General features: G+C 43.8%; 1 protein-coding gene across 2 annotated transcripts in view; it reads left to right on the top strand.

The window, feature by feature from the left end:
• Positions 1-20566, top strand: part of LOC127451437 (protein MTSS 2-like) — a 137690-nt gene extending 117124 nt beyond the window's left edge. For both annotated transcript variants that reach the window (XM_051716162.1, XM_051716154.1), the window contains exons 11-14: positions 8490-8561; positions 9386-9562; positions 13169-13334; positions 13793-20566. In XM_051716162.1, coding sequence (XP_051572122.1) covers positions 8490-8561; positions 9386-9562; positions 13169-13334; positions 13793-14577 — 1200 coding nt within the window. In that variant the 3' untranslated portion in view covers positions 14578-20566. The remainder of the gene's footprint in view (positions 1-8489; positions 8562-9385; positions 9563-13168; positions 13335-13792) is intronic.
• The last annotated feature ends 817 nt before the right edge of the window (positions 20567-21383 follow it).

Genomic DNA, 21383 nt, shown 5'->3' with positions numbered 1-21383 from the left:
GTCGGAAGCCTCAGCTGGGCTTCTCCCTTCGGGGTCGATCGCCCAGTCACAGGCTGACGCGGAGATGACGACATGCTTTCCCGGGCAAAAAGCCACTCAAAGCCACGCCCCACCCCGTTCCTTTCTTCCCGGAAGTGCATGAAGAGCTGACAAGGTCGCGGGAGGCACTTTTTACTGCCCGGTCCCGATCTTTTCAGCTTCCCTGCTCTCACTACCCTCGATGGTGGGGCGGCCAAGTGTTATTTGGCAATCCCCCGGTGGATAAAGGTGCTCGCGGTGCACCTATGCCCGCAGAGCGCCGCCACCTGCCGCGGGTGCCCAAAGCCCCCGTCCAAGGCCTGTAGGTTTATGTCATCTCTGACGGCCAAGGCCTACGGTGCCGCTGGACAAGCCGCCTCCGCCCTGCACGCCATGGCTCTCCTGCAAGTCCGCCAAGGCGCTAAAGGAACTGCACGAGGGTAGTTCCGCCCCGGGATTGATGCAGGAACTGCGCTCGGCGACCGACCTCGCTCTCCGAGCGACGGAGGTCACGGCGCGGTCTCTCGGGCAGACGATGGCCACACTAGTGGTCCAGGAGCGCCACCTTTGGCTCAACCTGGTCGAGATGGGTGAGGCCGACAAGACACAATTCCTTGCTGCCCCCATTTCCCAGGCGGGCCTATTGGTAGAGCAGTAGATGGATGCTAGCCAGCATATCCTGCCCCGGCGCGGCTCAAGATCCCGCACCCCATCTACTCATCGCCAAGGGCGTCCCCCTGTGGTGACTGCACCGGCTCCGCCGCAGCCCGCCCCTTCGGCCTGGTCCCGGCGTGGAGCCCACCGTAGGAAGCAGACGCCACCCGTCTCACGGCCGCCCAGAACCCGTGAAAGGCTTCAAAGTGCCCTTGAGACGGGCGACCCAGGGACAACGAAACCCGCTGCTCTGGAGCTGGTAAGCAGATCTTCATCTTTTTGTTACCTTTTGCATTTAATTGCGCTGCATGCCCAAGTGGCTGCAGTACTCATGAGCTCAGCAAGAGTGGTTTCCTTGTTCCCTGGGTCACGTATCCGGTGTGTATGGCTGGCATCACGACCACTGTCCACCACTCCATTTGGCAGGTTGGCGCTCCAGTGGCGGTCTCCCGCCCTGAGCGCCCAGCTGTGGCACAAATCCGCCCCCGATGTGACAGTCTCCACGGGTCACGAGGACAGGCCTCTTCCTCCCCCGTCCCAGGCTGTTCCGGGGGTGGTCACAAGGAGCCAGGTAAGTGCTTCGATGTCCTCGGACTCAGCACAGCCACGACGTGGTGTGGCACCTCGAGCTCCGCCCCGCCGCGAGGCCCCACCTGCCGGTACATCCGATGACATTGTCCCTTTGGTCCCCCTTGCGCGGAACTTGGACGCATGGCTTGCGCCTTCCAGTCCGTCACGAGGGCTGGTCCGGACCGTCTGACTCGGCTGTGCGATTCACTTCGCCGGGCATCCGCCCAGGTTCAGCGGTGTCCACTTCACCTTGGTGAAAGACGAAAATGCTGCTACCTTGCGCGGAGATCGCTACCCTCCTATGGAAGGACGCGATAGAACCTGTCCCTCCAGCCGAGATGAAGAAAGGGTTTTACAGCCCCTACTTCATTGTACCGAAAAAAGGCGGAGGGTTGCAGCCAATCTTGGACCTGCGAGTACTGAACCGGGCTTTACACAGACTCCTGTTCAAGATGCTGACGCAAAGAAGCATTCTAGCGAGCGTCCGGCATCAAGATTGGTTTGCGGCGGTAGACCCGAAGGATGCGTACTTTCACGTCTCGATCCTTCCTCGACACAGACCCTTCCTGTGGTTCACGTTCGAGGGTCAGGCGTATCAGTACAAAGTCCTCCCTTTCGGCCTGTCCCTGTCTCCTCACGTCTTTACGAAGATCGCAGAGGCTGCCCTTGCCCCGTTAAGGGAGGTGGGCACTCGCATTCTCAACTATCTCGACGACTGGCTAATCTTAGCTCACTCTTGAGATGTGTTATGCGCACACAGGGACCTGGTGCTCTCACACCTCAGCCGACTAGGGCTTCGAATCAACTGGGAAAAGAGCAAGCTCCTCCCGGTTCAGAGCATCTCTTTTCTCGGTTTGGAGTTGGAGTCAGTCTCCTTGACGGCGCACCTTACAAATGAGCGCGCCCAGTCGGTGCTGGCCTGTTTGAAGGCGTTCAAACAGAAAACAGCGGTTCCACTGAAACTTTTTCAGAGGCTCCTGGGACATATGGCATCCTCGGCAGTGGCCACCCCGCTCGGGTTGATGCATATGAGGCCGCTTCAGCACTGGCTCCAGACTCGAGTCCCGAGATGGGCATGGCGCCTGGGACACACCGCGTGGCCATTACGTCAGTCTGTCACCGTCTTTTCAGCCCTTGGACTGACCTCTCATTTCTATGAGCAGGTGTTCCCCTAGAACTGGTCTCCAGGCGTGTCGTGGTCACGACAGACGCCTCCAAAACGGGCTGGGGTGCTGTTGGCAACGGGCACGCAGCCGCCGGCCTCTGGACGGGTCCGCGGCTGCGTTGGCACATCAACTGCCTCGAGTTACTGGCAATTCTGCTCGCCCTGCGGAGGTTCCGGCCATTGATCCAGGGCAAGCACGTGCTAGTTTGGACAGACAGCACGGCAGTGGTAGCATATGTCAACCGCCAAGGCGGTCTGTGCTCCCGCTGTATGTCACAACTCGCCCGCCGTCTCCTCCAACGGAGTCAGCAGCACCTCAAGTCGCTGCAAGCCACTCGCATCTCGGGCAACCTCAACACTTCGGCGGACGTGCCGTCACATCAGGTTACCCTCAAGGGAGAGTGGAGACTCCACCTTCAGGTGGTCCAGCTGATTTGGAGTCGATTCGACAGGCACAGGTGCACCTGTTCGCTCTCCCAAGAATCCTCCCCACTGCCCCCTCTGGTACTTCCTGACCGAGGCCTTCCTCGGCATAGACGCGCTGGCACACAGCTGGTCCCCTGGCATTCGCAAATATGCGTTTTCCCCCAGTGAGCCTGCTCACACAGACCCTGCGCAAGGTCAGGGAGGATGAGGAGAAGGTCGTCCTGGAAAGCACCCTACTGGCCCGCCCAGACATGGTGCTCGGACCTCACGCTCCTCGCGACAGCTCCCACCGGGCAAATTCCCCTGAGGAAGGACCTTCTTTCTCAGGGAAGGGGCACCATCTGGCACCCGTGCCCAGACCTCAGGAATTTCCATGTCTGGCCCCTGGACGGGACACGGAAGACCTAAGTTGTCTCCCACCTGCGATGGTAGACACGTTCACTCAGGCTAGGACTCCTTCTACGAGGCGCTGTATGCCTTTAAGTGACATCTGTTCGCTAAGTGGTGTTCTTCCCATCGGGAAGACCCCCAGAGATGCGCAGTCAGATCAGTGCTTTCCTTCCTGCAAGAGAGGTTGGAAGGGAGGCTGTCCCCTTCCACCTTGAAGGTGTACGTTGCTGCCATAGCAGCACACCACGACGCAGTCGACGGTAAGTCCTTAGGGAAGCATGATCTGATCATCAGGTTCCTAAGAGGCGCCAGGAGGCTGAATCCCTCCAGGCCGCGCCTCGTTCCCTCATCGGACCTCTGTAGTTTTTCAGGGTCTACAGAGAGCCCCCTTTGAGCTTTGCAGTCAGCCGAGCTTAAGGCACTCTCCTTGAAGACTGCCCTCCTGACTGCGCTCACTTCCATCAAGAGGGTAGGTGACCTGCAAGCGTTCTCTGTCAGCGAAATGTGCCTGGAGTTCGGTCCAGGCTATTCTCATGTGATCCTGAGACCCCGACCGGGCTATGTGCCCAAGGTTCCCACCACTCCTTTTAGGGACCAGGTGGTGAACCTGCAAGCGCTGCCCCAGGAGGAGGCAGACCCAGCCCTGTCATTGCTGTATCCGGTGCGCGCTTTACGCATCTATTTGGATCGCACGCAAAACTTTAGAGTCTCTGAGCAGCTCTTTGTCTGCTTTGGTGCACAGCGGAAAGGAAGCGCTGTCTCCAAGCAGAGGATCGCCCACTGGCTCATTGACGCCATAACTATGGCATATCTCGCCCAAAACATGCCGCCCCCGGTAGGGCTACGAGCCCATTCTACCCGTGGTGTAGCGGCTTCTTGGGCCCTGGCCAGAGGTGCCTCTCTAACAGACATTTGCAGAGCAGCGGGCTGGGCAACACCCAACACCTTCGCAAGGTTCTACAACCTCCGGGTGGAACCGGTTTCATCCCAGGTAGTGGCACGCAACAAGTGGATAAGCCCGGGATAGCCGGCCGGGTATATCGCTTGCACATAGCGCCTTCCACCTCCTTTTGAGCTGAAGACGTGCGCTGTTAATTCCCAGTAGTGTTAACAAGAGTTGTTCCCTGGTTGACTTCCTCCGAGCCCTGTGGCAGTCGAGTTTTCGGAGAGACTCGCTTCCGGCCCAGTACACGTGCTAACTAAGAGCCCGGTTCTGGGGTAGGTGCTCCGAATGTGGCGGTTCCCTGTAAGGCTAACCCCATGCGATCTATATCTTCCGCTAATTCATTTCCCTGCTGGCAAACTGCATCTTCCTTGGGCAGAGCCCCTCTGCCACAGTCTCCATGTTGTAGTAACTCCTCCCCCATTGGGCAGGATCTACCTTGAAGGCTCTCCACATGGTTGGAAAGACCATGTGATGTATTGTTCCACTTAAATATCCCCCCCTCTCTTGGGGCGAGGTGTGGTCTCTGCGGTGTCCTCCCCTTGGGAGGGACACCCCCCGACTAGACCTGGCGGCCCAGTCGGATAATCCTCCTTCTTTTTTAGGGAGTGGAAAAAGAGAAGGGGAAAGAGGCCACGAGTGGGTTAAGCCTGTCTCTATCTCTGGGTAGTCGACTTGTCCCCAAAAAGGGCCGTTCGACACTCATAACTGTGTTGGGGGAGGTTACGTGTCGACCTGGCGTGCTGGCTATGAGGCACACAGCAAGTCTGCCCACCACACACCGCCAGTTCTCGTAACACAGTTCAGCCTTATGGCGTTTTGTATAGGGACCCCTAGTGTCACTACATCAACACCAACGTCGAGTGAGTGACAGATAGGGAACGTCATGGTTACTGGTGTAACCTCCGTTCCCTGATGGAGGGAACGAGACGTTGGTCCCTCCTGCCACAACGCTGAACTACCCGCTGAAATGGCCGGACCTTATATCGGCTCCTCAGCGTAAAACCTGAATGAGTGGTTGCATACCAGCTCCTTTTATACCCGTATGTTCGGGGGAGTGGCATGCAAATACCACTCGCCAATTTTCATTGGCCTTTTATCAAAGACCAGAGGTGTCTCGGGCTCCCAAGAGTGACCCCTAGTGTCACTACATCGACACCAACGTCTCGTTCCCTCCATCAGGGAACGGAGGTTACACCAGTAACCATGACGTTTTCACTGTCGACTTGTAGAGATTGAACTTTTCCCTAGTTTTGAACTGCAAGTCTTTCAACTAGATTTAGCTGAGCCTATGTTGTGTGTAGTGGTATATCGGCCACCCAAATTTAATAAAGACTTTATTCACGACTTTTCTGAATTCTTAGGGGGAATTTTATTGAAATTTGACAAGTTTTTAATCGTGGGGGATTTAATATTCATGTCTGCTGTCCAGCTGACCCTCTGGTGAAAGACTTTTTGAATCTTATTGACTCTTTTAATCTTGTGCAATTTGTAAAGGGTCCAACACATGATCATGGGCATACTTTGGATTTAATTTTATCTTATGGCTTTTCTCTGTGTTATGTTGATGTTTGTGATGCAACTTTCTCTGACCACAAACCAGTCATTTTTGGGGCTTCTCTCCTATGTCAGACTGCTAAATCTCATCCACCTGCACGTCTGTGTCATATGATGAATTCCAGTATTAAAAGTGAGTTTTCTACTGCATTTGTGAATAATCACAATGTTTCTGGTTTTGAAATCCCTTCATCATATTTGAACCCGGAGTCTCTTCTTTGTTCTTTTAATGTTGTAGGTTCAGCCATTTTAGATTCCATTGCACCCTTGAAGGTGAGGCATGTAAAAACCAAGGCAGAGCCTTGGATTAATGATACAATGTGAGCACTTAGACAGATTTTGAGAAGAGCAGAGCGTAAATGGCAGAAGGACTGGCTCCAGGTGTCTTACGAAATTTTAAGGGACTCCTTGCATACCTATCAAAGTGCCATTAAAGTATTTCTCTGATATTATTGAGAAAATCTGTCATAAACCTAAAGTATTATTTAAAACTATAAACTCTGTTGTCAGTCCATCTAATGTGATTGGGCCTGATATCTCAGTAGATACTTGTGAACAGTTTAAGAGATTTTTTGTTTTAAAAATGGAAAATATTAGATCTCAAATAACACCCGCTGTTTTTGATCTGTCTGTCCCTCCATGTTGCTCTGTGTTGTTTGATCACTTTGAACTTCTCCATCTCTCTAGTTTGGTTAAATAGTAGACCAGCTGAGGCCATCGGAATCCCCACTTAATATTGTGCTGTCAGAACTGATCAAACAGGCTTTTGATACAGTTGGGCCTAGTGTTTTAGCTATAATAAATAGCTGCCTTGTATCAGGGTCTGTTCTGGCCTTTTTTAAACATGCCATGGTGCAGCCTTTAATTAAAAATATTAATTTGGATCCTACAGTTTATTCAAACTGTAGACCTATTTTAAAATGACCTTTTCTCTCAAAAGTGTTGGAGAAAGCTGTTTTTATTCAGCTGCAGTCTTATTTGAACAGTAATTCTCTCTTTGAGGTATTTCAGTCTGGTTTTAGGGAGCATCATAGTACAGAATCTGCACTTTTAAAGGTTCTTAATGATGTTTTGGTTACTCTGGACACTGGGGATGCTGCAATTCTGGTGTTAATAGACCTTAGTGCAGCATTTGACACCATAGACCATGAAATTCTTATTGCATGGATTGAGCAATTGGTAGGGATTCGAGGTACTGTTTTAAACTGGTTTAAGTCCTGTTTAACTAATAGAAGTTTTTCAGTTTCCTTAGGTGAGGATCTTTGGCCCCTCTTACATGTGGGATTCCACAAGGATCCATTTTGGGACCCATTTTGTTTTCATTATATATGCTTCCAATTGGGTCTATTTTTAAAAAACACGGAGTATCATTTCACTGCTATGCTGACGATACTCAAATATATGTGCCAGTAAGGAAGGAAAGTAACTCTTTAGGACCTCTTCTTGCATGCATGTTTGAAGGAACTGGAAACATGGTTGGCTGTGAACTTCTTGCATCTAAATGAATGTAAAATAGAGACTATTGTGTTTGCACCCTCTAATGCATCTGGGTCCCCGAATATTGATTTAGGCCCTTTATCTATTTATTGTAAATCCATGGTAAAAAATGTAGGGGTACTTTTTGATGACTCATTAAAATTTGACAAACAGATTAATGCCATTGTCAGATCAGGCTTTTTTCAGTTAGAACACTGGCAAGGTCAAGCCATTTTTGTCCTTTTCTGATTTTGAGAGAGTGATGCATGCTTTTGTGTCTTCATGTCTGGACTACTGTAATTCCCTATATGTAGGGATTAGTCAATCCACGTTATCACGATTGCAAATTGTCCAGAATGCTGCTGCTAGATTGTTGCCAGGTTCACAGAAATGGGACCATATTACTCCCATTTTGTTTTCTTTACATTGGTTGCCGGTCCGTTATAGGATTGATATTAAGATTTGATTGATTGTTTTTAAATCTTTAAATGGCCTTGCACCATCTTATATTTCAGATTTACTACAGTTTTACTCACTATCCAGATCACTTAGGTCCTCTGACCAGAAACTCTTGATTGTTCCTAGGTCTAGACGTAAATTATGGGGGGACTGCACCTTTGCAGTGTTGGCCCAGAAGCTCTGGAACAGTTTGCCTTTGCACATAAGAATTGCCTCCACACAATTTGAATCGAACCCTGTTTAATGACATGTTGAAATCTTGTTGTTTTATGTTGAGTAGTTAGACGTCTGTGTTGTATAATATTGGTGTGTACTGTATGTTTTGCTTTTTGCATATGTTATAAAAATTGTACAGCACATTGATCAACTAACTGTTGTTTTTAATTGTGCTTTATAAATAAATTGCCTGTTGTCTTGCCTTGCTTGCTAACATCGACATCTTCCAATAAAACCTTTAAACAGAGCACAAAAATACAGATATAGCATGAAACCTCACTCTTACTGTATGCTAACTAAAAAACATTTAGCATTTAACGCCACAATGTACCATTTCACTTACAGATGAATAGTTTAATTACTTTAATAGTTTAATAGAAAATGATTGGCATACTGTATTAACAGCTGTTTTATTTGGACAAACAGTTAGCTCTGCCTCAAGTTTAGCCATTAGCCATTGGCAAGTTTGATCATTCAAACAAAGCATGCTTTGAATGCGCCAGTGTTTACACTCTTTGGAAAGTGTATTCATTTGAAATGTGGTTTAGTACCATAATACTTCCAAATAATGTAAACTTTGACAGAGACCCTCTATATCTATTGTCTCTCTTACAGAAGTCATCAAGTTCTGCATCCTCCGAAGCATCTGAGACGTGTCAGTCAGTTAGTGAGTGTAGCTCTCCTACAGTAAGTATACATTACTCTATCCATAAGACATGAATGTGCTGCAACTGTGATGTGTGCTGTAATAGTGAGATTTTGTATTGTTTGTATATGGGACCTGAGAGACTATCATTCTGTCTTCAAATGGTCTTTACCTGACCCTCTCAGCATGAATTTGCAAAGCGGTGACCAAACACCAAGCCTCCTCTACCCATATGTAGGGGGAAAGGGGTTATCTCGCTATTCTGACGGTCTCGATCTAATCTCTCCATTCCGCAGTTTGGCTTGTCCTTCGCTACCTTCCGCCCTGCTCTCTCACACACTGGCTCCATCAGGCCTTTCTCTGTCATACTTCCTGCGTCCCCACCCTATAACTGCTCCCCTGGATCCAACACTCCCTCTCCCACATCAAAGGTTCCTTACTGGAAGGTTTGTCTCCATTGGCACTTTCATTGCAGTTTTTGTTTTTTTGTTTTTTTGTTTTTTTGTGCCTGTGTTTGTATGCCTCCTGAATAACACTTATTGACAATGTTCCATTTTGGTTTCTTTTTGCTTAACCACATTCATTGCTTCATTTTTCTTTTTAACACACAACTTTTCTGTTTGGCTCTTTGATCCTGGTTTCAAATCTCTGGCTGGGAGATTTGCAAAACTGAGCAGGCCACGGAAGGTACCTTTGATTTTAGTTCAGCCAACTCACACAGTGAAACAAAAACAAGGATTGGGATTTTTTGAAAGCATATAAGAGGACACTCAAACTGCTGGAGAGTGGGCCAGTCTTCCTTGTCCTTGAGACCGTTATAATATTGCTTTACACAGCTCTACACTAACCATGTCTACTTCCTTAGGATTGGTCCAAAGTAGGTTCCAATGAACAACCATTGGCCAGCACACTTCAGAGGAGGAAAGAGCCTTTGGATAGGCTGAGGGAGGCAGAAAGCTCTCCTCAGTCCCAGGGCTATTCTGGGATGCATTTGGAAGACCCCCAGAGGCCGAGGATGACCCCGGCGACCATAGCAGCCAAGGTAAGTTTCACCAATTATGAAACATCAATCAAATGCAGATTGTGGCAGTTTTGAAAATACCCAACATGTTTGATTGGGCAAATGCAAACATATATTTTGGTTTCCATCTATCAGTCTGTCTGTCTGTATGTCTGTTGGTCTGTGTGGCTGTCTGTCTGTACTAACTTAATATCCATTTATCTTCAGTGAATTCAGAATGCATTCAGACCCCTTAATTTTTTTTCACATTTTGCTATGTTGCAGCCTTATGCTAAAATGCTTTAAATTATTTATCAATCTACACTCCATATCCCAAATAACGAAGCAAAAACCAGATTTTTTTATAACTTTGTAAATGTATTAAAAATAAAAAACTGAAATATCACATTGACATAAGTATTCAAACCCTTTGCTATGACATTTGAAATTTAGCTCTGGTGCATCCCATTTCTCTGGATCATCTTTGAGATGTTTCTACACTTTGATTGGAGTCCACCTGTGGCAAATTCAATTGATTGGACATGATTTTGAAAGGCAGACACCTGTCTATATAAGGTCTCACAGCTTAAAATGCTTATCAAAGAAAAAAACAAGCCATGAGGTCAAAGGAACTTCCTGCAGAGCTCAGAGACAGGATTGTGTCGAGGCACAGATCTGGGAAGGCTACAAATTTTTTTTGGCTGCATTGAAGGTTCCCAAGTGGCCTCCACAGTGGCCTCCATAATTATTAAATGGAAGAAGTTTGGAACAACCAGGACTCTTCCTAGAGCTGGCTGCCTGGCCAAACTGAGTTATCGGGAGAAGGGCCTTGGTAAAAGAGGTGACCAAGAACCCAATGGTCACTCTGGTTGATCTCCAGAGATCATGTGTGGAGATGGGAGAAGCTTGCAGAAGGACAACCATCACAGCAACACCACCAGTCTGGGCTTTATGGCAGAGTGGCCAGAGAGAAGTCTCTCCTCAGTGCAAGACACATAAAAAAACGCACGTAAAGGACTCTCAGACTGTATGAAACAAGATTCTCTTGTTTGATGAAATGAAGATTAAACTGTTTGGCCTCAATTCCAAGCGAAGGAAAGAAGAAAGTGGAGGAAACCAGGCACCGCTCATCACCTGTGGAATATCATCCCAACGGTGAAGCATGGCAGTGGTTGCATCATGCTGTGGGGGTGCTTTTCTGCGGCAGGTACTGGGGGACTGGTCAGGGTTGAAAGAAAGCTGAACGCAGCAAAATGCAGAGATATCCTTAATGAAAACCTGGTCCAGAGCACTCAGGACCTCAGACTGGGCCGAAGGTTCACCTTCCAGCAGGACAGTGACCCTAAGCACACAGCCAAGACAACACAAGAGTGGCTTAGGGACAACTCTGTGAAGGGGTCTGAATACTTTCTGAATGCACTCTGTCTGTCTGTCTGTCTGTCTGTCTGACTGTCTATCTAGTTCACACATTCAGTGTTTGGGATTGACAACCACATTTACTTACAGTAGCAACTTTAATACTATCTGTATGAATGAACAACCAAAGTCACAACCATAATTCTAACAATTGTAACAACAGTGACAGTAAATGAAGCATTAAATATGGCAACGTCTATAACACCAGCATGTCTTATCACAATAACGCCGTGCTATTAAATAAACAAGTCCAAATGAGGCGCGAGTTCATTCATTAGATCATAATTAGCCGACAGGCTGCTTTGAATTGCTTTTTAAATGATATTTGAGGTTACAGACAAAATAGCAAAAGCCCGCCCTATGATTGACTAAATTAAAAGGTGTTCAAAGTTTGAAGAATGATTTCGCTCACGCGGCGAGTTTTTCCTCACGTGGCTTTACTCTATCGTGCGTGCGAGCATCAATAACGCATGGATTATTGGCATTGATTCGCCGTTATAGTAACCCCTCATGATAAACCGAGACACACTCGTGTACAGTGCAGCATGGTTTTCACATTATATGATGTGACAGACAACTAGTTGTCCAGTGTGGCTCCACTCAGCACAGGTTTGCTGAGAATGTGGTTGTGAGACATGACAATTTGCGGGTGTCAGTTCGGTTATAGAATGCGGTTGTCACACTCGTAAATAACCGTCCTGTGTGTGAATGCAACCATATTAAGCACTCAAAACAGGTCTGAGAACCATATTCTGCTGCTGTGTGAACATGGCCAACCTATCAATCTGTCTGCCTGTCTGTCTGTCTGTCTCTCTCTGGGGGTCAGTCTTTCTGTCATTCTATACTATTTATCTGTCTGTCTGTCTGTCTGTCTCTCTCTGGGGGTCGGTCTGTCTGTCTGTCTGTACTGTCTGTCTCTCTCTGGGGGTCATTTGGTCTGTCTGCCTGTCTCTCTGGGGTTCGGTTGGTCTGTCTGTTTGTCTATACTATCTATCTGTCTCTGCCTGTCTGTCTCTCTGGGGGTTAGTCTGTCTGTCTGTCTCTCTCTTTGGGGGTTGGTCATCTGTCTGTCTGACTGTCTATCTATCTATCATCTGTCTGTCTGACTGACTGTCTCTCTCTGGGGGTCTGTCTGTCTGTCTGTCTGTCTCTCTCTCTCTCTCTCTCTCTCTCTCTCTGGGGGTTGGTCATCTGTCTGTCTGTCTGTCTATCTATCTATCATCTGTCTGACTGACTGACTGACTGACTGACTAACTATATAACTATTCAAATAACTATCCCACTAACCATCCATTGAAATGTAAATAAATAGCTGGTATGTATCTATACATTGATGTGGACACCCCCTTGTTAACGGGTTTGGCTATTTTAGCTACATCCCTTCCTAACATGTCCATAAAATCAAACATACAGCAATGCAATCTGCTTAGACAAGCATTTACTTGTAGAATGCGGCTTCTGTCACAGAATGACAATACCCCTGTGCACAAAGTGATATTCAAAAATAAATGAGTTACTGAGTCTGTGGAAAGCTTGACTAGCATGCACAAAACACAGACCTGAACCCCTTTGAACATCTATTAGGATTAATTGTATTGCAGACTGCAAGCCAGCCCCAGAAGAGTGCAAGCTGTTATAGCAGCAAAGGGAGGACCAACTCCCTGTAAATGCTCATGGTTTTTAAATTAAATATTCAACTAGCAAATGTAAGTGTGGTGTTTGGGTGTCCACACACTTTTGGACATATAGGGCCTGTTCCAATACCTAGTGAACTTCCTCCTGCCTATATAGGCAGGTGACTTTAATGGCATTATCTTAACTGAAATGGAGCCTCATGAGTGACGCATTTGGAAAACTTCATGAGCACCAACACGGGAGACTCAGCTCATAATTAATTTCGGTAAAGGTGACATTAGAAAACTGACGTAAAGGCATATAGCACACGCATATTTGGTTATCACAGTGCATTCTGGGATTGCCTTCCCAGGAAGGATACATAAAATGCTGCCTTAGAATTTGGCCACAATTTGATCTTAAGAGGCAGCATAATTAAGATTCCTACCTTTTGGAGCAGCCTTCATGTCAGGAGTGAAGGCTATGATGCCTAGAAATCCCGCCTCAGGATGCAACTCACTTGGTTTTGGAACAGACCCGTAGTGTATGTAGTGAGCTAGGCGTGTGTAGTCTGCGCTTAAATAATTGTGTAAATGTATATATTCTGTCATGTGGCAGCATGGTGAGGAGGTCTCCCCAGCTGCTAGTGACCTGGCCATGGTGCTGACACGAGGCCTCAGCATGGAGCAGCAAAAGAGCAGCCGAGACTCCCTTCAGTACTCTAGTGGATACAGCACTCAGACGACCACACCATCCTGTTCAGAAGACACTATCCCCTCACAGGGTAACACATTCAAAAACACCTTGATGTATACACCCATACTTACTCATTGGCAGCTATTTACTCATTACTATTTGAATAAAAAGTTAAAGGGATAGTTCAGCCAAAATTTACATTTTGTCATCATTTACTCACACTCTTGTCTTTCCAAACCCGTATGACTTTTTATTTCTTCAGTGCAACACAAAAGATGCTAGAAAGACTGAGAGCCACATTAGCCATTCACTTTCATTGCATTAAAAAAAAAAAAAAAAAATTTTTCATACAATGAAAGTGAATTGTAGCTGTGGCTGTCAGTCAATCTCCTTTTGTGTACCACAGAAGAAATAAATGGGTTTGGAACAAAATTAGGGTGAGAAAATGATGACAGAAATGTCATTTTCAGGTGAACTACCTTTTAAAAGTAAAGTGGAAAACTTTGATGTAATGATTTTGTTTATGGCTGTGGGATTTTTTATCAGGCTCCGATTTTGATGGCTACTCAGTGAATGGAGACACTGAGGCCGATGGCCAGGCTGAATTTGATAAATCCTCCACAATTCCCCGTCACAGCAATATCGCCCAGAACTACCGGCGAATGATACAGACTAAACGACCTGCCAGCACAGCGGGCTTGCCCAGCGGAGTCGGCGCTATGGGTGGACCACCTGGTGGAGGCGGTGGGGGTGGTATGCCTGGCACTGCCACTATCCGCCGAACACCATCTACCAAGCCTGGGGTGAGACGCACCCTCTCCAATGCTGGCCCCATTCCTATACGCCCACCCATTGTGCCAGTTAAGACCCCCACTGTGCCTGACTCGCCCGGCGGATACACAGGCCTTCCCGCCCGTGTGGGCAGTGAAGAATGTGTCTTTTATGTGCCGGATGAAGCCTCCACAGGCGCGCTGGAATACGTGAAGGCCTCTCCGAAGCGCTTGAGCCTGCCTAACACAGCTTGGGCCGCAGGGGGTGTGGGTGGTGTAGAGATGAGCGTTTATGGCCAAACAGGGGAAGAAGACCATCTACTGGCCGCCAATCGCCACAGCCTGGTGGAGAAGATCGGGGAGCTGGTGGCCAGTGCTCATGCCTTAGGGGAGGGCCAATTCCCTTTTCCAACTCTTCCAAATCAGCCCCCACCAGGCCCTGAGTCCGAGACTGACCCACAAGTGCCCCAGGAGGGTGTGGACATGCTGGTGTCCATTCGCCGAGGGGTGCGACTGCGGAAAACCGTCTCCAATGATCGTTCCGCACCACGGATTCTGTAATGGCTTCTGGAGAGATGGAAGAATTAGACCGAAGTAACCCAGAAAAATACTTCACATTGACTCTGAGCTATGAAAAGAAGATAAAATATTTTATGTTTAAAGTCATTAGAGAAAATACAATGAATAACAATAATGAAAAAGAAAATGATATGTAACAACAGGCTCAGGCCACTATAACTCGTAGCGTGTCTGAACGCATGTTTGTCTTATTAACACGCCCATCACCACAGGATGGTTGAACTGTAGTGAGACAATTAACTACTGAAAGAACAAGGGACCATGATGCTGCGGGATTTTTGTGGTCCTCTCTAATCTCAAAGGTCCCCCTAAAATAACAGCCCTCCCCAAACTATGGACCCCAGGAATCTGTGCTGGAGAAGCTCCCTCAAAATCAGGGGTATGCAGGGGTACAAATCTTTGCCCTCCACAACGCTCTTTAACCCCGCCCTCACCTCCAGTAAATTTGACATCACACCCTGAAAGTAATAGTGGCATTGCACGTTGGTCTTTGGCTCAGTCTGCACTGCTGTTAGTTAGGCTGGAGGTGAGCAGGGCTGTGCTGCAGGTCAGCTTGTGGTTGCGTAGAGGGACAGGATTTATTTTTGTTTGTACACTTCTGTTGTCTTTTTTGTCTTATTTACGAGCAGTTAATCACCCTCCTATCTCCTAGGAGTAGAACATGTTTATGTCAGGTGTATGAATTTTTGTAGAACTAAGGTGAAAAACCACCATGATAATGTTGAGCAATAATGCTTTTTCCCTTTTTCTTTTTTTGTTTATTTTTTTGTTTATTTTTAACAGGGGAAGGTTTTGAAGATTAGCTTTTAATAAAGCTGTTCATTTTCAATGTTTCAGGTGTCTTCAGAGAAGCATATGCTTTTGAAGACTGTAAGACTTCTTGTCAAGTCTAATTATGGCTTATTTAAAGGTGCACTCAGTAAAATTTGTGTTAAAGAAATATTCCGGGTTCAATACCAGTTGAGCTCAATCGACAGCACTTGTGGCATACCACCAAAAATTATTTCAACTCACCCCTCCTTTTCTTTAAAAAGCAAAAATCGAGGTTACAGTGAAGTGCTTACAATTGAAGTCAATGGGACAATTTCTTTTTGGGGGGTTAAAGGCAGAAATGTGAAGCTTATAATTTTAAAAAGGCACTTACATTAATTCTTCTGTTAAACTTGTATATAATTTGATCTGTAAATTTGTTTAAATCATTGTTTTTACAGTCGTTTTAGGATTTACTGCAATACGTCATTATGTCAACGGAATTGTAAAATTGGCTATAACTTTACACAGAAAAGGTTAGTAAGTGATTTTATTATACTAAAATCATGTTAACACACATATTGTTTACGTCTTGTGGCTATACCTTTGAAACAGTGAGTATTTTAAAGTTTACAGATTGCCCCATTCACTTCCATTCTAAGTACCTCACTGTAACTCGAATTTTGCTTGTTTTTTTTTTTTTTTTTTTTAAGAAAAGGAGGAGCAAGTCAAAATACATTTTTGTGGTGATAAACATTTTCCCTTAAATACTGTCGGTTGAGCTTAACTTGTATTTAACCCGGAACATTCCTTTCATGTTGCGCTGACACCAAAATTAGTGGTTACTGATGTCATTGTAAAAATGCGCTATTCGCAGTCAGCCATGATTCATTTATTCTGTGAAAGCATCTTGTTACTAGGGATTATGAGATAAAGCAAATCATTTAGGCTGGTTGAATGATCTCAACACTGTGGCTTGAACACTAATGAATGTTCGCCCAGAACCATATGTAGGATAAAGCTGAGAGTTTTCATCTCAAGTCAGTGTACATCAATTTAAATAAATAAACAAAAAATACTGTTACTATATATTTCTGTTCAGTAGTTTTGCAAAAAAAAAAAAATAATAATAAAAAAATAAAAATAAAATAAAAAATTACTGAGTGCACTTTTTAAAAAAGAGGAGAGCACTTTTAATGTGTAGTTTAAGGTTTTGACCACTAGTGGTCACTGTGGCCACACTGTGTGTGGTGAATCCCGTGAGAAGGTGTGATTGCATGCCCTTATGTATAGGAACACGGATGTGTACTGTATAGCAATGTAGGAAAACAAGAGAGAGACTGGAAGTGAAGCAGAGATGGATATATGAACAATGTTTTTGAAAGTGAATTGATTGCTAAGTTATATTTAATTTCCAATTTGAGCTTCTTAAGTATGATATTTTATAGGGCAGTTTATTTATCACCTGTTGCTAGCAAGCCTCAAAACACAGTCCCCCTGAAATAGCTGTAGGAGGATGAGCTAATATGAAGGCACAAACCTGGCTGCCATTTTTGAAAAAAAAAAAAAAGAAGGAAGGAACTTTGGAAATGCAGAGGGAAGTGGGGATGAAAAAAGGAGGTAGAGAATATTGATCTCGGACAAGAGGAGTCATCCAGTTGTTTATGATAAAAGCATTCCACTGCCTGTTGACATAGGAATACATAACTATGAAACAAAAGGTTTCTGGTTCCCAAGGTTCCTAGCATCTTTAGATTTACCACAGTACTGTCAACAGAAGGGTGATTCCCTGACGTGAAGATAACAATGCTCTGTGATGATACTGGATGTGGAAGTGACGTAGGAGGTCAAAACATAGTTTTAGTCATGTTGTGTCTGTTTGTGAGTGACTTTCTTTTCTTCCAAAACTCACGATAACCCCGGCAGTCATTACTAGTGCTGTTCACAACAAACGCAAGACATTTACTCCTCATTCTGACTTTTGGTTTGTTTTTGAATGATTTATTTTGCATAAATAGAGCACTCTGTTTTAGGAATGCCTGTGGTAAAAAAACAAAAATCAAAAGTAAAAAAGTGTCAAAATGCTCTGGAAATAGTGCTGTTCTGGAACACTGAAACCACACTGAGAGCAGACTGGAATGAAAGAATAAGGTTAAGGTTTAAATTTAATTCAGCCAGCCAATAAAAGGGCGGGTCATAGCTTTGTATATATTCATATACATGCATACTGTAAAAGAAGGTGAACATTAACTGTACAGGTAGCTTCACTACAAACAAAACATGCCCCACACAGATATTGTTTAGCAATGGTGGTGATGTAGGAGTGGGCAAGGAATCAACTGAAAATTGGCAGCAATTAAAGGTTTCAAGCTAGATACAAGAAAAGAAACACCATATCTCACAATGAAACTTACATTTGATGGTTATTGTTTCATGGCATACTTAAAGGTATAGTTCACTGACAAAATTGAAAGTTCTGTCATTATTTTATGATTGGCACCACCCTCTTGTTGTTCCAAACACATATTACTTTTTCTTTCTTTCTTTCTTTCTTTCTTTCTTTCTTTCTTACTTTCTTCCGTGGAACACAAAAGGAGAAGTTAGGCAGAATGAGAGCCTCAGTCTCATTCACTTCATTGTATGGAAAAAAAGATGTTATTTTGAATTTGTTGAGCGGAAAAACATAAACGGTTATGAAAAGTGTTTTAGGAAGTAACTTAAAAGTAAAGTAATTAGTAATATGATTACTTTAAAGTAATCTGATTATAATTTCAAAGAAGTAATTTGTAATTTGAAGTGGATTACTTTTTTTTAGTAATTTACCCAACACTGACGGTGACAGACTAACATACTACCTAACATCTCCTTTTGTGTAAGAAAGAAAGTCCTATGGGTTTGGAACAACACAAGGGTGAATAAATGATGCCAGAGTTTTCATTTCTGGGTGAACTGTAATAAGAGATCAAAAGATACAGTTCTCAAAAGCTCAATGCAGAGAGTGAGGGAAGTACACAGAGTCTTGTAGACAGGAGGGAGATGGAGGATGAAAGTAAAAAGAGCAAGAAGAATGAGATGAGTAAGAGAGTGAGAGTGAGAAAGACAAGGCCAGTAGAGAATAATTTGTGAAAGAAACGAGGTAGAGAAGAGGTGAGGAGGAAAAAAGAAAGAAGGGCCTGATTGCAGGTAGTTGGCTTACTGTTGTCCCTTTATTGTAATGTCAGTCTCAGCGGGTTTCTTCTACAGAGGTCATGAAGCAGGATGACAGTTAAAAGCCCCTCAAGAGGAAACCAGGGAAAGGAAAAGAATATCACTGAAGTTCAGCCTTCAGGGTCTCAATATCTGCGCATAGAAGTGTTGTGTGATTATACACACATTTCCTCTTTGTTTTGCAGTTGCGTTTAAGATTACTCGTGTCATTCGTCGTCTGCTGAACGTCAATCATATGCTCATTATAAGTCAGCAGTCAGCAAGACCTCATAATTAAGCTGTGGAAATTTGATTTTTTGGATTTTTCCCCATTGGACTATTATCTTACACCTTAAGTTTATAACGCTCAGGATTAACAGATTGTCTCTAGTCCAGAGCATAGCTCTTTAACACATGGACATGGTTATTTTAGATAATGTCAAGGTGGAAAAAGTGGTTTAGAAATTATGAGGGCAATGTTTTGACTAACATGGTCTCACAACTGCTGGTTCCAGGACGAACAGGTAGCGAGTAACACGTAGGAGAATTTTTCAAAATGAAACAAGTGGCTTTAGTTCTGCCTTCATATATGATTTGTTGGTAAGCCAAACAAATGCCAAAAAAGAAGTGAATTGGATAATCTTGGTTATTAATATTAAAGGAATTTTCTGGGATCAAGACAAGTTGAACTCAGTTATTTTACTTTTATATTTTATGTTTAACAGTTATTTGTGGCATAATATTGATTGCCACAAAAAAAAAAAAAAAAAAAAAAAAAAAAGGGGTTATAGTAAGGGTACTTACAATGGAAATGAATGGGGCCAGTACATAAACATTAAATATATAGCCTACTGTTTCAAAAGTATAGCCACAAGATGTAAACATTATACATGTTAACATGATTTAAGTGTGATAAAGTCAAGGGTTCAGAGGCTTTAAAATGTACCAGATTGCAGGGTTTACCGGCGTTACATCGCCATAACAACAAGGTTGTAATACTGGATATAACTTTACACAGATATGGTTTGTAATTGATTTTGACACTAAAATCATGTTAATGTGTATTGTTTAACTATTCTGCCTATACTTTTCAAACAGTGTGTATTTTAATATTTATGGACACGTTTCTTTTTTTTTTTTGTGGTTGTCAACGTTATGCCACAAATACTGTCAGTTGAGCTTAACTTGAAATAAACTCGGAACATTCCTTTATGTGTCAATTGACCAAATAATATTGAGAGTTAGCACACAATCATAAGTATAATGTCGGCCTTATGCAACTTTATGCCTTTTTGACAATTGTCTAACCCCAATCGTATTCCAGAGGCAAAACAATGCCTCCACTATAGTCTTTCCTCTGCCATCCGGTTTAATTGTATTTCACATTTCTTAAGATGACTCTAGACAATGCATGATCATTTGGGGTGGGTAACAGAGGAATAAAATGCTAATTTGGACCTTTTCCTCACCCACTCACCCTGAAAGAAACCTGTCTCCCACACTTAGTTCAGCCACGACACCGCAAGTTCCCCCTCACTGTCATCTCAGTCGTGCTCATGGAGGAAGGGCTTTGTAAACTGGTGTCATGGAAACTGAGCTATGTATCCTACACTATCAGCCTTTCTTTCGAAGCGAGTTTCCCGCAGTTCAAACAACCTCACAACATACCCCAAACAGCAGTCTCTAGAGCTCAACACTTAGCCAGTGTACTTGATTATGTTTCTTAATTTCATTTTTTTTTGTGTGTGTGTGTAAAAGATATATGTGCATTTGTTTTTTGTACAACCCCCATTCTTCCTCATCTGACTGAGTTGAGTAATGTTACAGGTGCTATTGTCTCTGTCCTCCTTCTTTCGCTTCTCTTACTCTCCTGCTTTAATTTATTGTGCTGTTTTCTTAAGGCTAATTTGCCACTCTTGCTGATAACATCAGTTCTTTATTTATCCTTCTAATTTTTGTTAAGTTTAGTCACAGCTAATGTAACAAAACACACTGTGATGATTCCAGTATTAATAAAAGTCGTACTTAAACTGTGTGAGATGAACTACATTCATTTGAATTATAAAAACTTTTTTAATGAGTAAAAGAAAAAGAAATGCAACTTCCCATAAACTGGCAGTTAATAACATGTAAGGGTTGTGATAGCAATAGACTAATGGAAATAGATGTGGGTTACTAATATACTGTAACTGACTACCAAACAGACTATCAAAGGTTGTGTTGATTATGAGATTCCACTGATTTCCTTTTTGCAAGAGATTATACATGAAGACAAAACTGTTGCCTAAAAATCGAAATAAGTAAATTATAGACCTTATAAAGAGTGCCATGTTTAATTTGACAGTGATGAAAATGTGGCAGTCAGGGATAGACTTGCAGTCTCTTCAACTGCACTTCATAAAGCTGTATTTGGGTCAATGACATGACATTATTAAATTATTAAAAAATACATTACAAATTAAATTCACACAAAACAATTACTTGAATACACCTATGATGAATATGTTTTCAGTTACTGAGTTCAAAGTCACTTTGATATTTTTCCTGGGCTTTAAGTAAAAAATGTAATGTGGTGTAACTGCACTGAGAGAAGAAAAATAAAATCAAAGTATGATTAAAAGTTGAAATTCTTGAAAAAATAAATAATACTTTATTATAAAAACAAACAAACAATTGAAACAATTCTTTTCAAATATTATTAATATTTGAAAAGAATTTGTCCACCTAATCAAAGTCATGTACTGTGGACATGTGAAAAAAAAAAAAAAAAAAATATATATATATATATATATATATATATATATATATATATATATATATATCATTAAATATCAATATGTTGCCATTTTAAC

Source organism: Myxocyprinus asiaticus, chromosome 2 (genome assembly GCF_019703515.2).
Source record: "Myxocyprinus asiaticus isolate MX2 ecotype Aquarium Trade chromosome 2, UBuf_Myxa_2, whole genome shotgun sequence".
In the NCBI taxonomy this organism is placed as follows: Eukaryota; Metazoa; Chordata; class Actinopteri; order Cypriniformes; family Catostomidae; genus Myxocyprinus; species Myxocyprinus asiaticus.
Note: the sequence above shows the minus strand (reverse complement) of the source record. Positions and strands in the feature narration are given on the sequence as shown.